Genomic DNA, 19,108 nt, shown 5'->3' with positions numbered 1-19,108 from the left:
CGCACCGTACGTAGCCAACAGTGCTAATCGGAGATGCTACGCCTCTTTCGGTAAACTGTTTTCTTTATACAGTATACCGCCTAGCGGCATTACAATATCGCCCAGAGGTCGGTGACTTGAGACGAAGATAAGGATTTGCATGTTTCAGGGCACTTGGGCAATATCCTCGGCATCTCCAAAGCGCCTTTACACGCACAGCTCATCTCGACCCCTACCATTGCACCCCCTCCACTGCTGCAGTCCACCCGCGGGCATTGGGTGCCCCGAATGCAGCAGCGTGTTGGAATGGTTTGGGATGAGATTCGACGCCCCCCCGGTGCAATTTTAACCCGGGTGGCAGCTGCCCCTTGTGCCGTCGCAGTGCGCACTCGGCACCGCGTCGCGCATTCGGGAGGAGGTTTTGCCGATCTCTTACACGACGGTACGATTGGTGGGGATAGGTTTGGTGCGTGTGTGACTTGGAAACGGCTCCCGTTAGGCAAAGAGGGAATGTTTAAGTTGGTGTAGTGGGTTTTGTCACTCGGGGTCAATACGTCTGGTGTTATGTCAATTAAATAGTCTTCGAGAGATTGTTTGGCAAATTTGGACCCGTGACATCGGCGCACGTGGCCTGCTTTGAATAACATGACGGGATACCTTCTTAACAGCCTCTGCGAAGTGGATGGCGCGTAATATTTGTGGTTGATGCACCCGCAGTCGAGTATTCACCAGGGTGACGGCTGGGCTTGAAACCTGAACCGCTGCAACAAGCGGCGAACGCGCCACCAATGGCCGGGGCGTGGTGCTTGCCACCCACCCTCTCGTGTGCCGTGCCGGCACACAGAGGTGCTCGCTAACAGCACTTGCCCCAACAGTCTGTTGTTACAGGCTGCACAGCGGATCTTTTTTTCTCTCTGTGGCGAAGACTGCAAGAGCAGATCTTGGGAGGCCGTGTGTTGACCGCGCAACAGTTTTAAGCAGAAGGCAGGAAGCAATGGCACACGAGGGGGAGGGGATGCGGTTGGTGGCATCGGCGGCATTCGCCACGGTGACCTCACGTCTGTGTTTAAAATTAAATAAGAATTCCCCGAACTGCGTTTCTGTTTTCACATTTGATTCATTCCGAGAGTAGCGGTAGCCTCCGGCCACGCGGCCGTTATTTGCTCCTCCCCTGTTTCATTTCCCCTGTTGCAGTTCCCACGATTCGTCTTTGAGCCGAGTCTCCGGTGACACGGCTGGCGACACGGTCGCGTTGAGACCTCCGTTCTTGTGAACTGAACCCTGCTCCCCAAGCTTCCCTTGGCCCCCCCCCACCCCCTCACTCCCCCTGCCCGCCCGCCCGCCTTCGGGGGGTCCCTTGTGGCCGCGACAAACTGTCCCCCAACCTCTGCCGCAAGAACGGCGCTCTCTCTCTCTCCGACTGGTGGGGATGGTTTTGTCTTGACAAAGCGAGAAATGCTCCCGAGGTTCCATCGGCGTGCGCGGCTGCTCTTCCTGTTTTCATCCCCGTCAGACCTCCGCGTGTTCCGGGACGGGTCCAATCACAATGACCCCCCTTCTGACCGTGCTGTTTCCCTCGGGCCTCTGCTAAACATAGGGTGTTTTTTTTGTTACTGACGTCCATACCGCTGTTTTATTGTGTTGGGGAGAGAGTCGGGGTGAGGTTTGTGGGGGAACAGGCAGTGGGAAATACGAGAGGCGCACGCGCGCCTTCGCTGGCACAGACAATGCTAGCACATGTGGCACCGCGCGCTGAAATGTGAAATGCCTCCACCCACCCTCCCCTCCGCACCCAAAGATAAAGTTCCCCTGTGTAGCCTTAACGGGGGACTGTTGGGGCAAGTGCTGTAAGCGAGCACCTATGAAGGCCGGCACAGTACACGAGAAGGTGGCCACCCACCCTATCAGCACCACGCCCGACCGCCTTTGTCTCCCCAGTGCTGATGTTTTTTACACGCCGCACCAGGTACTCATTTGAAGCTGAGTCGACCGAGGGGAGGGGTTCCCAGGGTCGGTTCAGATAATCGTCACTGGTGTTGTCCGTTTGCGGAAATCGAACTCGGGTCGCCAGGTTCGTAGTGCAGCGCGCTGACCGCAACACTCCCGCTCCCCTCCTCCCTCTCCTGGCCCTTTTATACATGGCTGGCTCCATCCGCCTGATCCAAGTTCGGGCTCGAGAATCTAGGGCCGTAGAGAGAGGGGGAGGGCATCTGGGGCCACTTTGCCACGAGTCTCAGATCTGAGGGGGACCTCAAAGTGGAGAGGCAGCTTGGAACAAAGCAAACGGTGGGGGGGGGGGGGGTCAGAGAGGACCTGACGTGCCATTTTGTTCCCCCACGGCCGTTGAAATCCTTTCGACAAAAACCAACAGACTCTCCTCGTCGACTCTGCCTGTGTGTGGCTGATGATTTGTTGTCTGATCTGATGTCTGAGTAGAGACCACGCTTGGGGGGTGGGGGGGAGGGCGGGTCGGGGGAGGATGTCGCGATTTGGTTTTTGGAAATGTCTCGGGGCGTGATTGACGGTGCCTGTTCTGCACATGTTTTTGTTGGCTTTCGTTTACATTTTTTAAAATATATTTTACGAAAACCATTTCGCTCCAGCTGCCCCAAACACGCGGCTCGAAAAGAAGTAGCGGAATAGAGATGCATTTGTGTCAAAACCCTGTCAAGTTAGCACAGTGAGAGCTTATCTTCACTTGTGATTTTTTTTTTCACACAGATCATAGGTCACAGCCCATTGTATGATGAGAGGGCAGAAGTTCTCTTCCTCCATACCTTTGCACGTTAATTTCCAAATAATGAAACCCCCTTACGTTCTCTGCAAGCTCATGATGAAGTTAATCTGCGTTCACACGTCTTGAGATGCATTTAGATGCTAGCCTCTTACCAAGCCACCCGGAATGCGCCCTATCTCATCGGATCTTCGAAGCCGAGTAGGATTGAGCCTGGATAGCGCTTGGATGCATGACCGCTGTGGAATGAAAAAATATATATAAAACGGGTGTTATCGGCTGCTGCATGGATACTTGATCAGCAGAGGGCAGTGTAGTGAAATTAATGTGTGTGCTGTATTTGTATGTTCCCAAGTGTGTGCTCCTCACCATCACAAGTGATTGGATGGGCGACCGTCAGCTGTTTTATGTACGCACGTTGAACTTCTTTTGCACCCATACGTAGCCAACCGTGCTACTCGGAGGTGCAGTGTTGAGCCCAGGGGCAGTGTTGAGTCTGTGTTTTAGTGTTGAGCCTATGGGCGGTGTTGTCTCTGGGCAGTATGTATGCATGTTCGCAGCAACCGTGCCAAACGGGATGCGGAGGGGAAGGACAACACATTAAACGCAGCAACAGGCAGTTTTCATGAAATGAGTTTTCAATCTAGATGACGATTTAAAGTTGCGCAGCTCCAGTGGCTTCCTAGTATCGGAAGGATGAGCGTTGCGGACGGCCGCAGAAGCGCATCCGAAAACGCCGCGCGATGCGGTGACCACCGTCTTTGTTCAGTGGCTAGCCAGAAGCCGCTGTGAGGATGACCGGCGTCCTCGTGATCGTTTATGCTCCCTGACGAGATCGGCGAGGTCTTGCGGTTCATTTGTGGCAAGCACTTTGTGTGTGTGTGTAATATAGGCTGCTGTGGGACTGCTTCGTCAGCGCAGTGAAATGCAATTGCTGTACTGTATTTAAATGTTTTGCTTGTCTGCTCCCCAGCGTGGCGTAGTATGCCCAAACAACCGCAACGAATTACACGGCGTGCGGGGGGAGGGCCTCATCCAGCAGTGGACCGGCGTAGCTTTAATATTTATTTTATAGTGTTTAGTAAGTGGAGCTCGGCGAGGTGGTTCTTTTTGCTGCCCTCTGCTCTCCATTTCACACCCCTCCTCCCAGGCCTCTCTCCTCTCCCCCCGCGCGCCTCGTCACCGATCCGATGTCCGCTAAGTCCACTAACGTCACTAGGCTGCTCTTGTTTCGCGCTCGCTGCCAGCGCGCGCTGTGAACCGCGGCCTCCGTGGATTTTTTTTTGTCGCTGCTGAACGCGCCGCCATACGGCATGCGCTGTAAATCATCGGACGTCATTTTTTTCTTGCTCCCTGGGGGGGGGCTTCAGGTTCGCGCTTGCGCTATGTTAGCGGCACGACGACCGTTTCGGGAGTCGCTAATTTTCAGGATTTTGCCAAGCCTCCGGCGCCGATGACCGTGCTCCACTGTTTTTATCTTATTTTCACGCTTCGCATCTCGGGGTTGAAGGTGGCTGCGAAATTGCTCGACTTAAAAAGTGGACGTGAAGCTGCAGCCCTGAAATGTCTTGATCTCTTCTGTCACTGCTGGCGAAAGGGTCTCCACTCAGGTGCTCCGTTGAATGGAATTGTCCAAAAAGACGATCCCAATATTGCGTGGTAGGCAGTAGTAGGTGACTCCCGCAATCGAGCCTTGAGATGTGGAGGCTCGGTGAAGGTCCTGCTGGGAAATTGTAACGTAATTTTAATTTTCAAAGTCTAGTCGTGGGGAGCTCTTCCCCAGCCCGGTCGGTGACTGCTGATTAAATCCCTGCCCCCCTCCTGACGTTGATTTTCAGTCTCAGCTCGCATGGTTTCTGCCACCAATTGGAGCGGGGGGGGGGTATCCCCGAGTGCCGGCGACGCGTTGGGGGGGGGGGGCCCAGCATTATTGAAGCCACGTTACCTTTCTGCGAAACGTCACTGAAATTCTGGGAATGCCCGCCGTTTTCGGACAATGCTGGACGTCGCGTCTCAATATGCCGTGCAGACGCACATTACCGTAAACAAGGCCGTGTGCCCGACCGACGCTTGCAAAGAGAGAGCATCTTCTAACGCGGAGAAAAGACAAGGGGGCTTTTCCTGCCCCCCCATGGAGCATCCTCCGCCGGTGCCAGGCAAAACAGGCAGTGAAAATGTTCTTTTACCGTAATCGGCCGCGTCGGTGAACATCGTGTGCAGGGGCGGGGGGTCCAGGCACAAAACACGGATGGTGGTGGTGGTGGTGATGATGGTGGGTTCCGCTTGTTGATGTTCCAGCAGGGGAGTGGTGGTGGTGGTGGTTGGTGGTGGTTGAGGGGGAGGGCGGTGGGGGACACGTTCTTCGTTTTGTAGGACATGACGCCGTCGCGTGCGCCATTACGGATGGCGGAGAAAAAGCATCCTTTCCGAGCAGTCGCACGCGAGAGCGAGTGTTTGGCGTCGCGGTGGCTCGGACAGATGTCAACTCCCTCGCCTGGTGTGCAGGAGGTCGTGGGTTCGATGCCGACCCTGACGCCTGCTGCTGTATATTTGGAGTTTGCGTGTCTCTCTCTCATCATCACGGTGGCTTGGAGATGTTGACTACCTCGCCTGGTGTACAGGAGGTCGTGGGTTCGATCCCGACCCTAACTCCTGCTGTTGTATATTTGGAGTTTGCGTGTCTCTCTCTCTCATCATCACGGTGGCTTGGAGATGTTGACTACCTCGCCTGGTGTACAGGGGGTCGTGGGTTCGATCACGACCCTGACGCCTGCTGCTGTATATTTGGAGTTTGCGTGTCTCTCTCTCATCATCACGGTGGCTTGGAGATGTTGACTACCTCGCCTGGTGTACAGGAGGTCGTGGGTTCGATCCCGACCCTAACTCCTGCTGTTGTATATTTGGAGTTTGCGTGTCTCTCTCTCTCATCATCACGGTGGCTTGGAGATGTTGACTACCTCGCCTGGTGTACAGGGGGTCGTGGGTTCGATCACGACCCTGACGCCTGCTGCTGTATATTTGGAGTTTGCGTGTGTCTCTCTCTCATCATCACGGTGGCTTGGAGATGTTGACTACCTCGCCTGGTGTACAGGAGGTCGTGGGTTCGATCCCGACACTAACGCCTGCTGCTGTATATTTGGAGTTTGCGTGTCTCTCTCTCTCTCATCATCACGGTGGCTTGGAGATGTTGACTACCTCGCCTGGTGTACAGGAGGTCGTGGGTTCGATCCCGACCCTGACGCCTGCTGCTGTATATTTGGAGTTTGTGTGTCTCTCTCTCCCTCCCTCCCTGTGGTCGAGTGGGTTTTTCCTTCCACATTGAGAATCGACCAACGTGCATTGAGTATTTGGCTGCTGTAAATTTCCACGCGATAAGCCACTTGGTTGAGCTCACATTTGTGTCTAGGTCACTTCTTAAAAAGAGCTATACAGCTCAGTGGGGGGAAAAAAACCCTGTAGAATATCTAAATATTACACGGGAGGACTAGGGTCGTGCCAAACATACAGGAAAATGCAACTTGCATAGCGCAAAAAAAAATTCAAGTCTCGTTATCAAAAGACCCTTGGAAATTATCACCTCGGCGTATTCTTGCATGCGAACATAAAGGACATTCAGTGGTCGCCGGGTGGCTCGGAGGTCGGAGACACTGCCGAGGACCTGGGTTCGAATCTGGATTCCAGCCGCTGCCTGTAGTGCGTTGGGTTGATGGTCTCAGCCTGGTCACCAGTGACAAATATAACTTTACATTATTTTTTGGACTCCTCCACTACTGCTAAAGATTCTGATCCTGACTAAATTTTGCCGAATTCCAGCTCTGAAATATTTGATAAGTTTGCGTCGACTGTCAGGCGACGAACCACGCGGCCTCGCGTGCGGAGCGAGTGGGGAAGCGCTGCTACAGCCGCTGCCCCCACTGTGTGGACTGGTTGGTCACTTTTTTTCTTCTAAACACCTTTTGCCGACCACACTCCGAAAGGCCCGAAAAAATGCCAAATGGCCAGAGTGCATATCACTACGGAAGTTGTAATCGGTGAAAAGTCAACGCTGTTCCTGCACCGAGCGAGGTTGTTATTGTGAGAGCCTAACAATGGAGACTTAGGGAAGGAACGCCAGAGGTGGCGCAGTGCCCCGCACAGGGTGTAGACCTGCAGTGTTGGTGGTCCAATACGGTACAGATGGGACAAAGGGATCTCGGAGGTAGCTCCGTGATGTCTGCTTCCGCGGGTCGTTCCCTAACGCAGAGGGCCGCACCGATCGGTGAGAGTTCCGAAACTGTTCTCAATGTCGTGATGTGACGACTCGTGTCGAGCACGTTCGGGATTCAAATGCCAAAGAGATGAACTAAAAACTATATTTTTTATTTCACCAAGTAAGGCCCCCACCGAGCTATGTAGCTCTTTTTCAGAAGCGACCTGGCTATCGCAGCTCGGAGAAGTGGATTGTGGATTGTCACGTGGAAATTTGTACCGGCCATATACTCCTAAATGCATGTTTCTAAATGTGGAGGGAAATATCCAACGTGACCACGGGGAGAGAGGCATGCAAGCTCCAAATATAGAGGTGTCAGGGTCGGAATCGAACTCACATCCTTTTGTATTCAAGGCGAGGTAGTTAACATTTCGCCACCGTAATAATAACCAAGGCACGTATTTAAGTGAAACCTCCGATTATCATGATTGGCTGCGTACTCTACGTAAGAAGTTCAACATACAGACATGCATACTGCCCGTAGACTAACACTGCCCATATACTTAACATTCCACCTCCGATTAGCGCAGTTGGCTATGTATGTTGCGAAAGAAGTACAACACAGACGTACATATACAGGGTTACGTTGGGGCCGCCAAGTTCATTGTCGCGTCAGCATGGGCGAGAGCGGCGGCGTTGCTTGTCTCGGGAGGCCACGTGCACTCCCCCGCCTGCGCGTACGTGTGTGTGTGTATATATATAAAAGTTTCTGTGGGTGCGACGTGAAGTGAATTTTAGCGGCTTGCGGTCACGCGCTCGTGGGGAAGGCCGGGGGATCGGGGATCGTCGTCTCCACGAGCTGGCGGGAATAGCCAAAATATCTGAGAGTTCAGCCGTATGTGATTACACCGGCGGTTCAGGTTTATCCCCTCGCCCGCCCTATTCATAGATTCCTCCGCAGAGACTGACATTTGCGGTACCGCACGTATGACGGGTGACCCGGTGGATGGGTTGTCTGGTGTCGAGGTAGGGCTATTAGTTTAGTTTCAGTTGTAAACATCTAATGGGGAATTATTATTATTGTTTTACAGGGTTTTTTGGTTAGATCGCGTAAATATAAATGTTTAGTTAAACCCGCCACCACCCAACACAGGCAATTAGTAAGGTTTGTCACGTAAACAGAACGTGCCAATTCGTTACTTGTACAACACACCGGTGTATTGCAGAGCAAAGCCGCAACATTTACAATCTGAGTACGACGTTTCCGTCAGTAATTACAACTAGCTTCATCAGGCGACGGCCAGATTTGTGGAACGAAACAGGAGGATTTCTCCACAAATCTGGCTCGCGCCCAGATGTCATACCCCGGCTTGCCAAGAGATGGCGGTACAACAGAATAATGGACTCCGTCTGTTCCATCTGGCATGGGGAAGAGAAGGGTTCTTTGTTTCAAGGCCCGCGGGCCGCTGGCGGCCCCCTGGTGGCCTTTGGTGCGGCCCCTGACATTCGGCCCCCAACAATACACACGGAGTGAAAGCACCCCCATCATCATCATCATCGTGCTGCTGTCAAACCCCCAATGGTTTCAAATGTGCGGCGGCCCTCACACTGGTGATGTCTTATCGGCAAAACTGGCCCCTCTCTGAAAATTTTTGAAGAACACTGGGATAGTGTTTCCTCCTCGCACGCGTGGGTTTTTTCACGGGTGCTACGGTTTCCTCCCAGATGTTAACACTCGTTGATTGGCTGAGAACACCTTCATACATAGAGGGACTGCAGAGCTTGGGCAATTATTGGAGCCGGTTAAATCGCGTGGCTGCATTCCCGCTTGTCACTGGTGTCTCCTCGCGCCTCCTTGAGTCGTTCTCTCTCTCTGTGTCTTCAATAGTGGGCAAATGCTGCTTGCATTACGAATTAAATGTATTGTTAAGTAATACATAATAATAATTTCGAATCTCTAATTGCGCTTTCCATCCTAGGATCCCAATGCGCAATGCATGAAAATATGGAAACGGAACCGGGGGCGGGGGGCCGGAACCGACCAAACGAAAAGAGGGAAGGCGCAGTTTAAAGAGATGGGTTTTCAAAGCAGATCTTAAATAATGGTGATGCTAAGTGGAAAAACCTAACAGCGCAACATAGAAGCGGTTTGGAGTAATGAAGCAGGTGGAGACGTAACCGTGAGTTGAGACCACGAGAGAAAAACAAAACCGGCTCCATGTTTGACCCACTTATCTCCGAATTGTTAAGAGAGTTCGCCGCGGGGATGAATGAAGGCCGGCACGGGGAGTCTATTTTCGGGCCCAAATTGGGCCAAGAGAGGACGGCAAACGTTCGCGATTAGCTGTTCACTCGGGTTCCGTTTGAAGTTTTTTTTTTCCCCCGGATTCCGGCAAGGACCGCACCACGCCAGCTGAGCGGCAGCCTCCTCACCACGGCGACGGGGGGGGGGGGGCGTTTGAAGGGGCCACTTTGTTCGTGAGAGCCCCGTGCGGTTTTCGTAAAGAAGCGTGCTGGTTATTGCGACACGTGCGGCCGGATTTGTGTACGCCCTTTGTTGTGTATAACCCCTGTTCTCCGTTCTCACCGTGAGGTCGGCATTCGGTTCACGTGTTCATATAGCAGTGACAACAACAAAAACAACAACAAGAGCGATATCGGCGTTGGCCCGGAGCCAGGGGTCGTCAACCAAAATAAGAGCAATTTCTTTTGAATTCGGTTTAAAAAAAACCAAAAACTTTCAAGCGCCGCAATGCAATGTCAATGCGAGAGACGGTGGTGGTCCTTAATAAATAACGTCACGAAGCGGCGGTCCTTAATGAGCCGCATGCGGCTTCAGGTCCGCAGGTTCTCGACATCCGGGCTGGAGGATGGAACAGCTTCGAGTAGTGTCCTTCGGCTCCCCCGACGAGTGTCGTTCGCTGCGACGTTTGAAGTTTTGCTCGGCTCGCTTGGGAGCCTCTTCTTCGGCTAACTGAAGATGGGGGCTCAACACAAACTGGAGAGAAGCTCCACCAGCACGCGCCGGGAAACGTCGGGCATCGTGCGGGTGCAACGCGGCTGTTTACGGCGGCAGAACCGTACTTAAGAACCTCCTTCACCAGGAAAGGCCAATTAGCTCGCCAGACGTCGCGAGGTCTGGCACATTCAGGATGATGAGCTGGTGGGTTTGCAGGCGTGGATTGAGTAAGCAATCAATTCCAATTGCTCCCGAAAGGGGCAGTGTTTTGACAACGCGTCATCTGTAAACGGCAAACAACGAACATTTAATCTCGGCGAGTGGTTGAGACGGATAGAACAAGGTGGTGATTAATATTGAGTTTACACTCGTGACAATGTGAACTGTGCATTTGAGAATCTTATTTTCTCTGCCTGTGTTTCATGTAATCATTAAGTTGAACTCTGCAGCCACTAGCAGCCCCCTACAGTCATCGTACATGTACATATGCAGCCCTTTGAAGGCCATAGTCAAGCCACGTGGGTTGTAAAATGTTATTTGACGATACTTTATCGTGCCGGTTCAGTACAGATCGGATATCACTCGCCGTTAATGTTAGCCATGGGATGGTTAGCGTGGATGTTTGGTACGCGCCAAATGTGCGGTTTGAACGTACGCGCGTGCCAATCGGTTTGACCGTTGCTAAAATTTGGCAGGATTCAACTATCGTTTCCACAGCTTTGGGAATCGGCAATCGATTCGGTGAAGAGCCGTTGTGAAATCGATAAAAAACAAATCCCCCGTTTTCGTTTGGCAAATTGTGTACATTTGTCAAACGACGGATTCACAAAGAGGGGGGGTGGGGGAGGGACGTGGTTCCGAGCACGCGGAGCGAAACGTCCGGGAGAAGTTGCGCGGCGGCACAAACCGCGAAAACCCACGTGGTCGCGAGGGCCGTACAGCACCTGTTGGGGGTGCCCCCTTGTCTGTCGTCGCGGTGGGCGACACCAGCTGGCAATGAGGGCCGTGCGCTCTGCTACCAAGTTCATTAAAACACAACAATCGGTGTAGGACGCCGCCACCCCCCCCCCCCATCATTCAAATATTTTTAATGCTATTCAAATATTTGTATTTTTCCAGGTAAGGACGACTGGGCTCATGTATAGCTACCACAAATGATAGCCCAGTGAAGTAGCAGCCAAATGCTCTCTTAAATGCGTGTCGATTCTAAATGTGGAGGGAAAAACCGTAGGATTCGGAGAGAAATCCACGCGGTCACAGGGAGAGCGAGAGGCGCGCAAACTCCCAAGTATACAGCCGGCGTTAGGGTCGGGATCGAACCCACGACCTTTCGTTCACCAGGCCCCAGGGGGTTAACATCTCGCCACCCCTGGCGCCCTAATACCTAGAGCGATCGCAGCTCCGCCGTATGAAGGGAGAGCCCGAATCTGTGGCCGTAGCAGCCGAAGCCGGCGTCGCTGCTGCTACCGCCACGCGACGTATCGGATTCAAGGTCGCGCGGCCCGAGCCTTGCACATGAGGGTGGGAGGTGGGGGAGGTATGGGCTAGGAAGAGGGGTGGGTGACGAACGAATGCACACATTGGCTCCGTGGCAGCACCAAAGTCCGCCTACATTCTAATCGTACAAAAAAAGTCATCGTGCCTAAGCCGCACCCTCTCAGGCTGTGCAGGGGGGTGGGGGGCGGGGAGCGCTATACAAGACTTCACTCCCGGCCCATTCAACCAGTGTCAGTCCACCTCGCCCGTCCTCCCAACCCGCTTCGCCTACAGAGTTGGAAGCGCGTCTGTAGGAAACCGGTCCCTTCGAGTTGATAGATGAGATAAACGATCAGTGGCCTCGTCTTCTTGACTGCCACGAACTGGCGGTGAGCGGCTTGCATTCCGCGACGATATCTACCCGGGGGGTGGCGTAGAATCTCCGGTGGAGGTGGGGGGGAGGGGGGGTATCGAAGCTCCGCCCACACACAGAGCACGCGCATGCAGAGTGCGTCACAGACCGCGGAGGAAAAGAAAAACCCCGGCCGGCGTTTTTCAACTCCATATGCCTCTGCCTGCCCGAGGCGACCCCTCCGCGCTCCAGGCCTGCTCGCTGCGACCTCGCCCGCTTTAAGACCGCGCAGCCGCTCGACGAGACAGCCGCGGGGGGCCATGCTGTGCCTGTGCTTGTACCTGCCCGTGCCCGACGCGGACAGCTGGGAGTACGAGTTCTTTGAGGCGGACGGTCTCCCCGAGAACCTGCGCACAGTCCTGCGTCTCGCCCTGTTCGTCCCGTCGCGAGAGATCGCCAAGTACTTCCTGTGGCGGCAGGTGAGGAGGATCGGCGCCTGCGGCAATTCCGCCGAAACCCCCAGCGGGTTTCCCCACGCGTTGGAAGCCCCCCCCCCCCCCGGGGAGCGGTTAGCGAGTCTCCGTTGGGGGCGGGGGAGGGGGATGCGAGCGTGCCGCGCGTGGTCGCCGGTTCTCCCGTGAGCCTCGCTCAGCTGGAAACGCGCGTTTGTAGGGTAATTTGTGCCGCCGCTATAAATGTCCACGTGATGGCGGTGATGATGATGGTGGTGGTGGTGGTGGGCCACTTTGTTGAGCTGTCATTTGTGGCCAGGCCGCTTCTGAAAAAGAGCTACATGGCTCAGTCAGTCGGCCTCGCCTTGTAAAATAAAAAAGTTTTATTTTCATCGAGTTAATTCCTCCACCCATGCTGGCAAGACTCCACTGTTTCATCTCATCCATACTGTGTGCAACCACTGCACTGGAGGTCAAAACGATACACCCACTCGCCAACTCGCTCACCAACTCTCGCACTCACTCGCTCGCCAACATACCCCGCCACTTATTCGCTCACCTGATCGCCCACTCAGCAGTTCACAACCATTCTCTCTCTGCTGCTACCCTCGCACTGCTCCACCTAAAAAAAAAAACATCCCATCGTCTCTCTTGCTGAGCTCTCGTCGAAACCGCCTTGCTCGGTTCAAGTAAACGTATCGTCGCTACCTATTGCACCTTCGCCAGCGCCGTTTGTTGCTGGCCGCTTAGGCGTTTTGGGCTGGTGCTCGGCAACTTGTAATCAAGAAAAAATAATAAAACGGTCAAAGCAGGTTGCGTGAAAACCTTTCGGGTACATTTTGCGTCGCTTAGAAAGTTAAGATGTGAGTGCTGCCGTGGCGCTAGGAGCTCACGCGTCCAGCCGCGCTTTTTTTTCGGTGTCGGTTTTCGCACGCAAATCAACGATGCGTTGGGGGGGGGGGGGTGGTTACGTGTTGAGCGTTACGCTAGAGTGCCGGCGTTCCTCCTTCCCCACGTCCGTCGCGACCGGAATGATAAACCGTGAATGGGCTCGCTCGCTCGCTCTCTCGCAGAGTCTCCAAGGGTTCTGGTTTCGACTTCCGTTGGGAGTTTTGAACGCTCTGTGAATGGATTCGAAGCCGAAACCGGCGCACTCGTGACTTTTTGTGTTTGAAAACTTTAATCGGGCCCATTGATATGTGTTTATTTGTGTGTGTATATGTACAGTTTTAAAGAGATAGGTTGCGTGTGTGCGCGTGTGTCGGGCACGCAAATTATGCAAGTTCATCGTGCAGCTGACGTGGCGAGGTTTGTTAGACACGTGACGGAACACACAGCGCGAGAATGCCCGTGCAAAGGAGTGCGAGAGGAAGTTTGCACAGTGGATTTTCTCGCAGTGACTCACCTGCGTTGCTCACCTTAAGTGGACCAAATAACCTAAAAGTCGCCGAGGCCCGTCTTGAAAATGTACATACGTATGCGAGTTGAACGTCTTTTGAGCACCGTACCTAAGCCCACCATGCTAATCGGAGGTGCTAGGGGAAGGACAACAAACTAAACACATAACTCATTTCTTTATAAGTGCTTTTTCAATCTTGATGATTTGAAATTGCACAGCCCGTGGATTCATAATATCGGAAGGAAGAGCGTTCCAGACGGCCACAGAAGCGCATTTTAAAGTGCCTTCGCGATGGGCGGTGACCACCGTCTTTGTTCGACGGTTAGCCAAAAGCAGCAGCTGCTGCAAGGACGAGAAAAAAGTTGAGAATCGGTCAATTTTTCGTGGGTAAGGGACGGTCATGACTACTGCGCGGGTATTAGTTGTGCTGCCTCGCAACACAGGCAAAGTAACAGTGCAATTAAATGTTTAAATCTTACAATCATTGATGTGAGCTTGACCTTTCCACCTTTATTGAGGCCACGTGGAGCACATTCCGTGCCGTGTGCCAGGGCGTGGTGAGATTTTTGCGCAACGCTTTGCCAAATGGAAACGACTTTTATCGGCTCCGTTTATCTTCGATGGCTACGGTTACAACGGCGATGGTGACGAGTGCTTGCTATGGCGGTCGGCGATGGATGTTAAGTGAGGTTTATTTTTTATTTTTTACCTCCTCCCGCAATCGAGTGCCGTTTTGTTTGCAAGTCCTTGCAAATGTGGTCTGTGAAACATTACGCCGGCTTTAAGCATTGCGTCGAGAGCAAATGAACCTTATGGCGGGACCCCGGGTTCCCATAAGCGCCCGGCTCTCGCATAAACTGCGTTGCGACGTCATTTTATGTCTGTTGAAGGCGAACGATACGGAAATCTATTCCTCTCGACGAGCTCTACACGATGCGCTAATCAAAGTTTTGTTCATGACTACGGCAATTTTGGCAATGACGGGTGCTTGGTGAAGAACGAGAGGATTTCTGGCGGGTCATGGCGTTTATGTGCGCGATGGGACGGAGTTGCCAAAAATAAATTAATGACGGTTTTGGCTTCCGTTTTTATGGGGCACCCCGGGGTCCCGCCATAAGACTGAAATGTACGAAATAACGAAGTTGTTAATTTACTCTTCTCCGACGATGAGTGGCTGTTTCTGAAGAGTGGCCAGCTGATTTTTTGCGCAACCACTCGGTCACTGGTGTTTCCTGGCAGGACGGACAATCAATCTTCAACTTTCCACTTAAGTGGTGTTGGCTTAACTTCTTCATCGTGAGCCACGGTTACCTATTCGGCGATAATCTTTGCAAACACAGAGGCTGTAATCCCCGTGGCAGGACTACTCGGTGCACAGTCTCATTGCCATCTGTGTTGCGTCTCATTCACTGATGGCTGACAAAACCCGATCTCATCGGAGTTCTCGGAGGCTGAGCAGGGTTGAAGCCTGGATTGTGTTTGGAAGGGTGACCATCACCACCAGCCACCCACCACCACCGTCACGCACGAACAGGTTGTCATCGGGCTGCCGGGCTAAACGGTGGGCAACAGAGAATGGTGGGGGTGCCGAGGTGGCGGGATGTTAACTACCTCGCCTGGTTAACAGGAGGTCGTGGGTTCGACCCCGACCCTAACGCCTGCTGTGTATTTGGAGTTTTTGCGTGTGCCTTCCCGTGGTCACGTGGATTTTTCTCCAGTTCCTTCGTTTATTCCCTCCACGTTTAGAGCCAATGTCACGTGTTTACAGAGTTATTGGCTGCTGTACATTTCCACGTGATATGCCACTTTGTTGAGCTATCATTTGTGAAAGCCACATCGCTTCTGAGAAAGAGCCACATAGCACAGTGATCCTTACCTGGTAAAATAAAAATTGCTTTCATATTGAGTTAAAAGTAATTGCTTGACTTTAATCTGGCCACGTGTGGCTCGGAGGCGGAGGGCTTGGCTCCGAATCAAAAGGTTTGCGAGTTCAAATACTGATCGGTGGGGGGGTTATTGACTTGGCCCATCATCCTTCCCTCGGTGGGGGGGGGTGGTGAGCATGGGGAGTACAACTTTGTAGAGAGGTTAACGGTGGTTGTCCTGTGGATAGACTCGCCCACAGCGCCATAAGAAATGTGGAATTTCCACCACTGGCACCGGGGCTTGTAAATGGGAGATAAGCACCTGTGCGTCCGTGCTCCGGCATCGTGCGTGCGTCCCTGACTTGAGCAGCTCGCGCTGACCACGGGTGGTGAAGTATGGCCACACACGGACGCTGGCACCAGGGCTGTAAATGCGAGACGAGCACCAGTTACCGCGACAGTGCAGATTTGAGCAGCTAGGCAGTCACTCGGCGTTTTCGGCGACTCGCGCTGACCTGACCACAACGGTGAAGTATGGCCACAGACATCACGAGGCTTTTCACCACCCCGCCAAAATAATAATTTTGAAAAACCCGGGAGCAAGCGTCGCTCCTGCTGTTTTATCACCCAGTGCGAGAGAGCAGTCTGACGCAAGCGTTGCAGCAGTTTGGCAAACAAAAATTATTCGGGAGTCGTCCGCTTTTCACCGCCCCCTCCACCGCACACACAGCCTCCCCATGTGTGTTGTTCACTTTTTTCTGACGTGCATTGTCGATATTTCACCTTGTTTATTTGTCTTCGGGACGATTGTTTTTCTCATTCGCCAGCCACAACAAGGCGGGGTGGGGGGCGGGGGAACGCGCGGCCTGTTTTGTTCACCTTCTGCCCCGTTTCGGCCCCTTGTTTTTCACCGAATCGCGGGGAAAAATATTATTGTCCCTTGCTTTTGCCGACTCTGCGCTGTGTTTGTGCGTTTGCGGACGCTGTTGCAGTGACGTCACGGTTGGGCCCGCTGGGACTCGGAACCCCCAGAGGTCGCCGATTCGATTCCATCCTCGCTGCCGTGGCAGTCAGTGGTGCAGGTTTTTTAAATCCCCCCCCCCCCTCCCGGTTCCTCTGTCCACTCAGCATGCAGTATCAATGGGGGTACGCTGACCTCTTCCAAGATATCTGGCCAGTGTAGAAGAGTAGGCCAAATACCCTCTCAAGATTGGGCCTCTGGGGGGGGGGGGAGACCCTTTTACCAAATGAGATATTTCCTGGCTGCACCTTGACCTTTTGCGGTGTTGTAAATCAACGTTGGATCGGCCTTGCAGATAAAATTATTTGGTTGTGAGAACACCAGATTTGCAGAAGCCAATCAGGCTCTGAGCCTGGTTAATACTTGGGGGTTGGAAGAACAACAGGGAATAGCAGGTGTTGTGTTGCAGGCTTATAGACTGCAAGCCGATGAAGAGATGGCAATAGAGCGATAGATGCAGGGTTTTTTTAATTATCCAATCTGTACAGCGCTCTGGATGTCCACCGATTAGCGTGCGTGGGTGGGGTTTTCTCCGGGCTCCTGCGCGAATCGAAACTTCTCACGCATGATATTGGCCACAAACATCCCAGCGGTAGCAGGGGCCCCTCCTGAAACAAGTATCTAAATCATATTTATTTATACCGGAGGAATCCGATCAGCTACAAAGCTCTTTTTCACAAATGTAGTTTTCACAGATGTCCGATAGAGACTTGGGGGATGCTTTCCTGGGTAAGTAAAGCGAATTGTAGTGTTTATTAGGCACAATTTACCCACCAGGGAAACCCAAAGCACCTTACTCTTTGGTTCTTTCGGTAAAGTCACTTAGATGAAAATAATTAAATGAAAATAACTCAATTAAATCACAAAGTTTCGGGCGCAACACAAGCGTCCGTCATCAGGTGGGAAAGCATGGTCCGCAAGGGTCATGACCCTTAGGCTACACCCATTTAAAACCTTTTAAAATAGCCTGCATCAGCAGCAGACCAATGCTTTCCCACCTGATGACGGACGCTTGCGTTGCGCCCGAAACGTCGTGATTTAATTGAGTTATTTTGATTTTATTATTTTCATTTTATTATTTTTCATCTACGTGACTTTACCGAAAGAACCAAAGAGTGTGAATCCTTGCAGTCACGAAAACTTCAAATCTAGAACCAAACCACCTTGTTAATCTTGTGAAAATATCATTGTGACCTGGGTAGAACGCATTCTGAATGTCCTCATACACGTTACATAATTGCAGCACTTGCGCGTCCGCAAACTTTCCCGATTCTGTTTTTAGATTTCGAGGTGAAATAAAATCGATCCAAACGGGTCCCCATGCAATACGTGTAAACGCCATTGTAAGATCCGGTTCATCCTCTGTGTGCTGTCATGTGGCGGTGGTGGAAATTCTGCACTCAACGACAGGGAACAGTTTGGTCCTGAGTTTAAAATACAAAGTAGTTGCTCGTGTGGCCCAGTTCAACTTTGTTTACAAACGATCCATTCTGGACTGTAGCACGCAACACCCACCCCAACATAATTATTTTTAACTCGTCCACGACACCAGCGAGAGATAAATAAATACGCATCACGAGCGGCCCGCTGGCCACCAGATCGCTCGCAAGAAATAAACGTGCCACGTTCATTACCTGTCACCACCACCATCATCACGTGTCTCCCTACGGTCACCCACGTTGAGGCTTCAGATCTCCCGGACTGTCGTGTCATCCGTACTTTGAATGTAATTATAATATGTTATGTTTATAATGGTTATTATTCTTATTACAGCGCAGTTCACAACAACACACCCGCCCACCCACTCGCACACACGCACATTCACCCACTCACCCACTCAGCCACCAGGTCACAACACCTATCCTCTTCACCTTCCTTCCCATTTCTCCACTTGGGAATTCCCCCCCCCCCCCCCATTGTCTCTGACCCCAACTTCTAATAATAATTAACCTTCAATTATACCACCGAATTAACTCTACATGCACCACACCTTCAATGGCGCCGCGTGTTGCTGGCCACGTAGCCCCATGGCCTTTGGTTTCATGTTCTCTGCAACCGTGATGAGTAAAAAAATTTTTGCTTTCAACCCTTGCTCGGTCGCAACCCGGAATCCACGGGGTCGCCACGACGCTATTTCAAGTCGCTGGCGCTCGGAACGAGATTTCGGGGGCGGGACGGGGGTGGCCTTTCTGAGATTACAGCACGAGGCCCGGGCGTATCCCATGTGGCGGGTGGCGGCGGCGGTGGCGATGACGGCGGTGGTTATTTTAGAATGTCAACCCCCTCCCCGCGTGACTGCTCTCGGGTTGCGTGTGAGAGCACTCCGGTGCAGGGTGTTACACGGTGCAGGGTGTTACACGCGAAGTCAGGTCGCGTACCCCAGTGAACCTAAACAAATTCACGTTAACGACGACGCTAATAATAATAATACTAATAATAACGTAAATTTCGATTTAAAGCTTTCGTGACTGCAATGATTCATCTTCTTTGGTTCTTTCGGTAAAGTCACGTAGAATGAGAATAAAATAATAAATTGATAAAATAAAATAACACAGTAATATTCTCACGACGTTTCGGCCACAACACAAGCGGCCTTCATCAGGTGAAGGGATGAGACTGTCCTACCAGACAGTAGTCCTACCAGACAGTCTCATCCCTTCACCTGATGAAGGCCGCTTGTGT

The 19,108-nt window shown here is 52.4% G+C and overlaps 1 protein-coding gene across 3 annotated transcripts in view; it reads left to right on the top strand.

The window, feature by feature from the left end:
• The window catches only part of LOC116955446 (calcium-binding mitochondrial carrier protein SCaMC-2-B-like), a 52,731-nt gene that overhangs the window by 12,990 nt on the left and 20,633 nt on the right, over window positions 1-19,108 (top strand). The window contains exon 1 of one of the 3 annotated variants that reach the window (XM_032976524.2): window positions 11,808-12,168. The exons of the other annotated variants lie outside the window; for them this stretch is intronic. Within the exon in view, the coding sequence (XP_032832415.2) occupies window positions 11,839-12,168 (330 nt within the window). The 5' untranslated portion in view covers window positions 11,808-11,838. Of the gene's footprint in view, window positions 1-11,807; window positions 12,169-19,108 lie in introns of those variants that run through there. 3 annotated transcript variants of the gene reach the window in all.

Source organism: Petromyzon marinus, chromosome 59, assembly GCF_048934315.1.
Source record: "Petromyzon marinus isolate PM22_M1 ecotype Great Lakes invasive population chromosome 59, UKy_Petmar_22M1.pri1.0, whole genome shotgun sequence".
NCBI lineage: Eukaryota > Metazoa > Chordata > Hyperoartia > Petromyzontiformes > Petromyzontidae > Petromyzon > Petromyzon marinus.
This window is presented reverse-complemented; position numbering and strand designations above follow the sequence as displayed.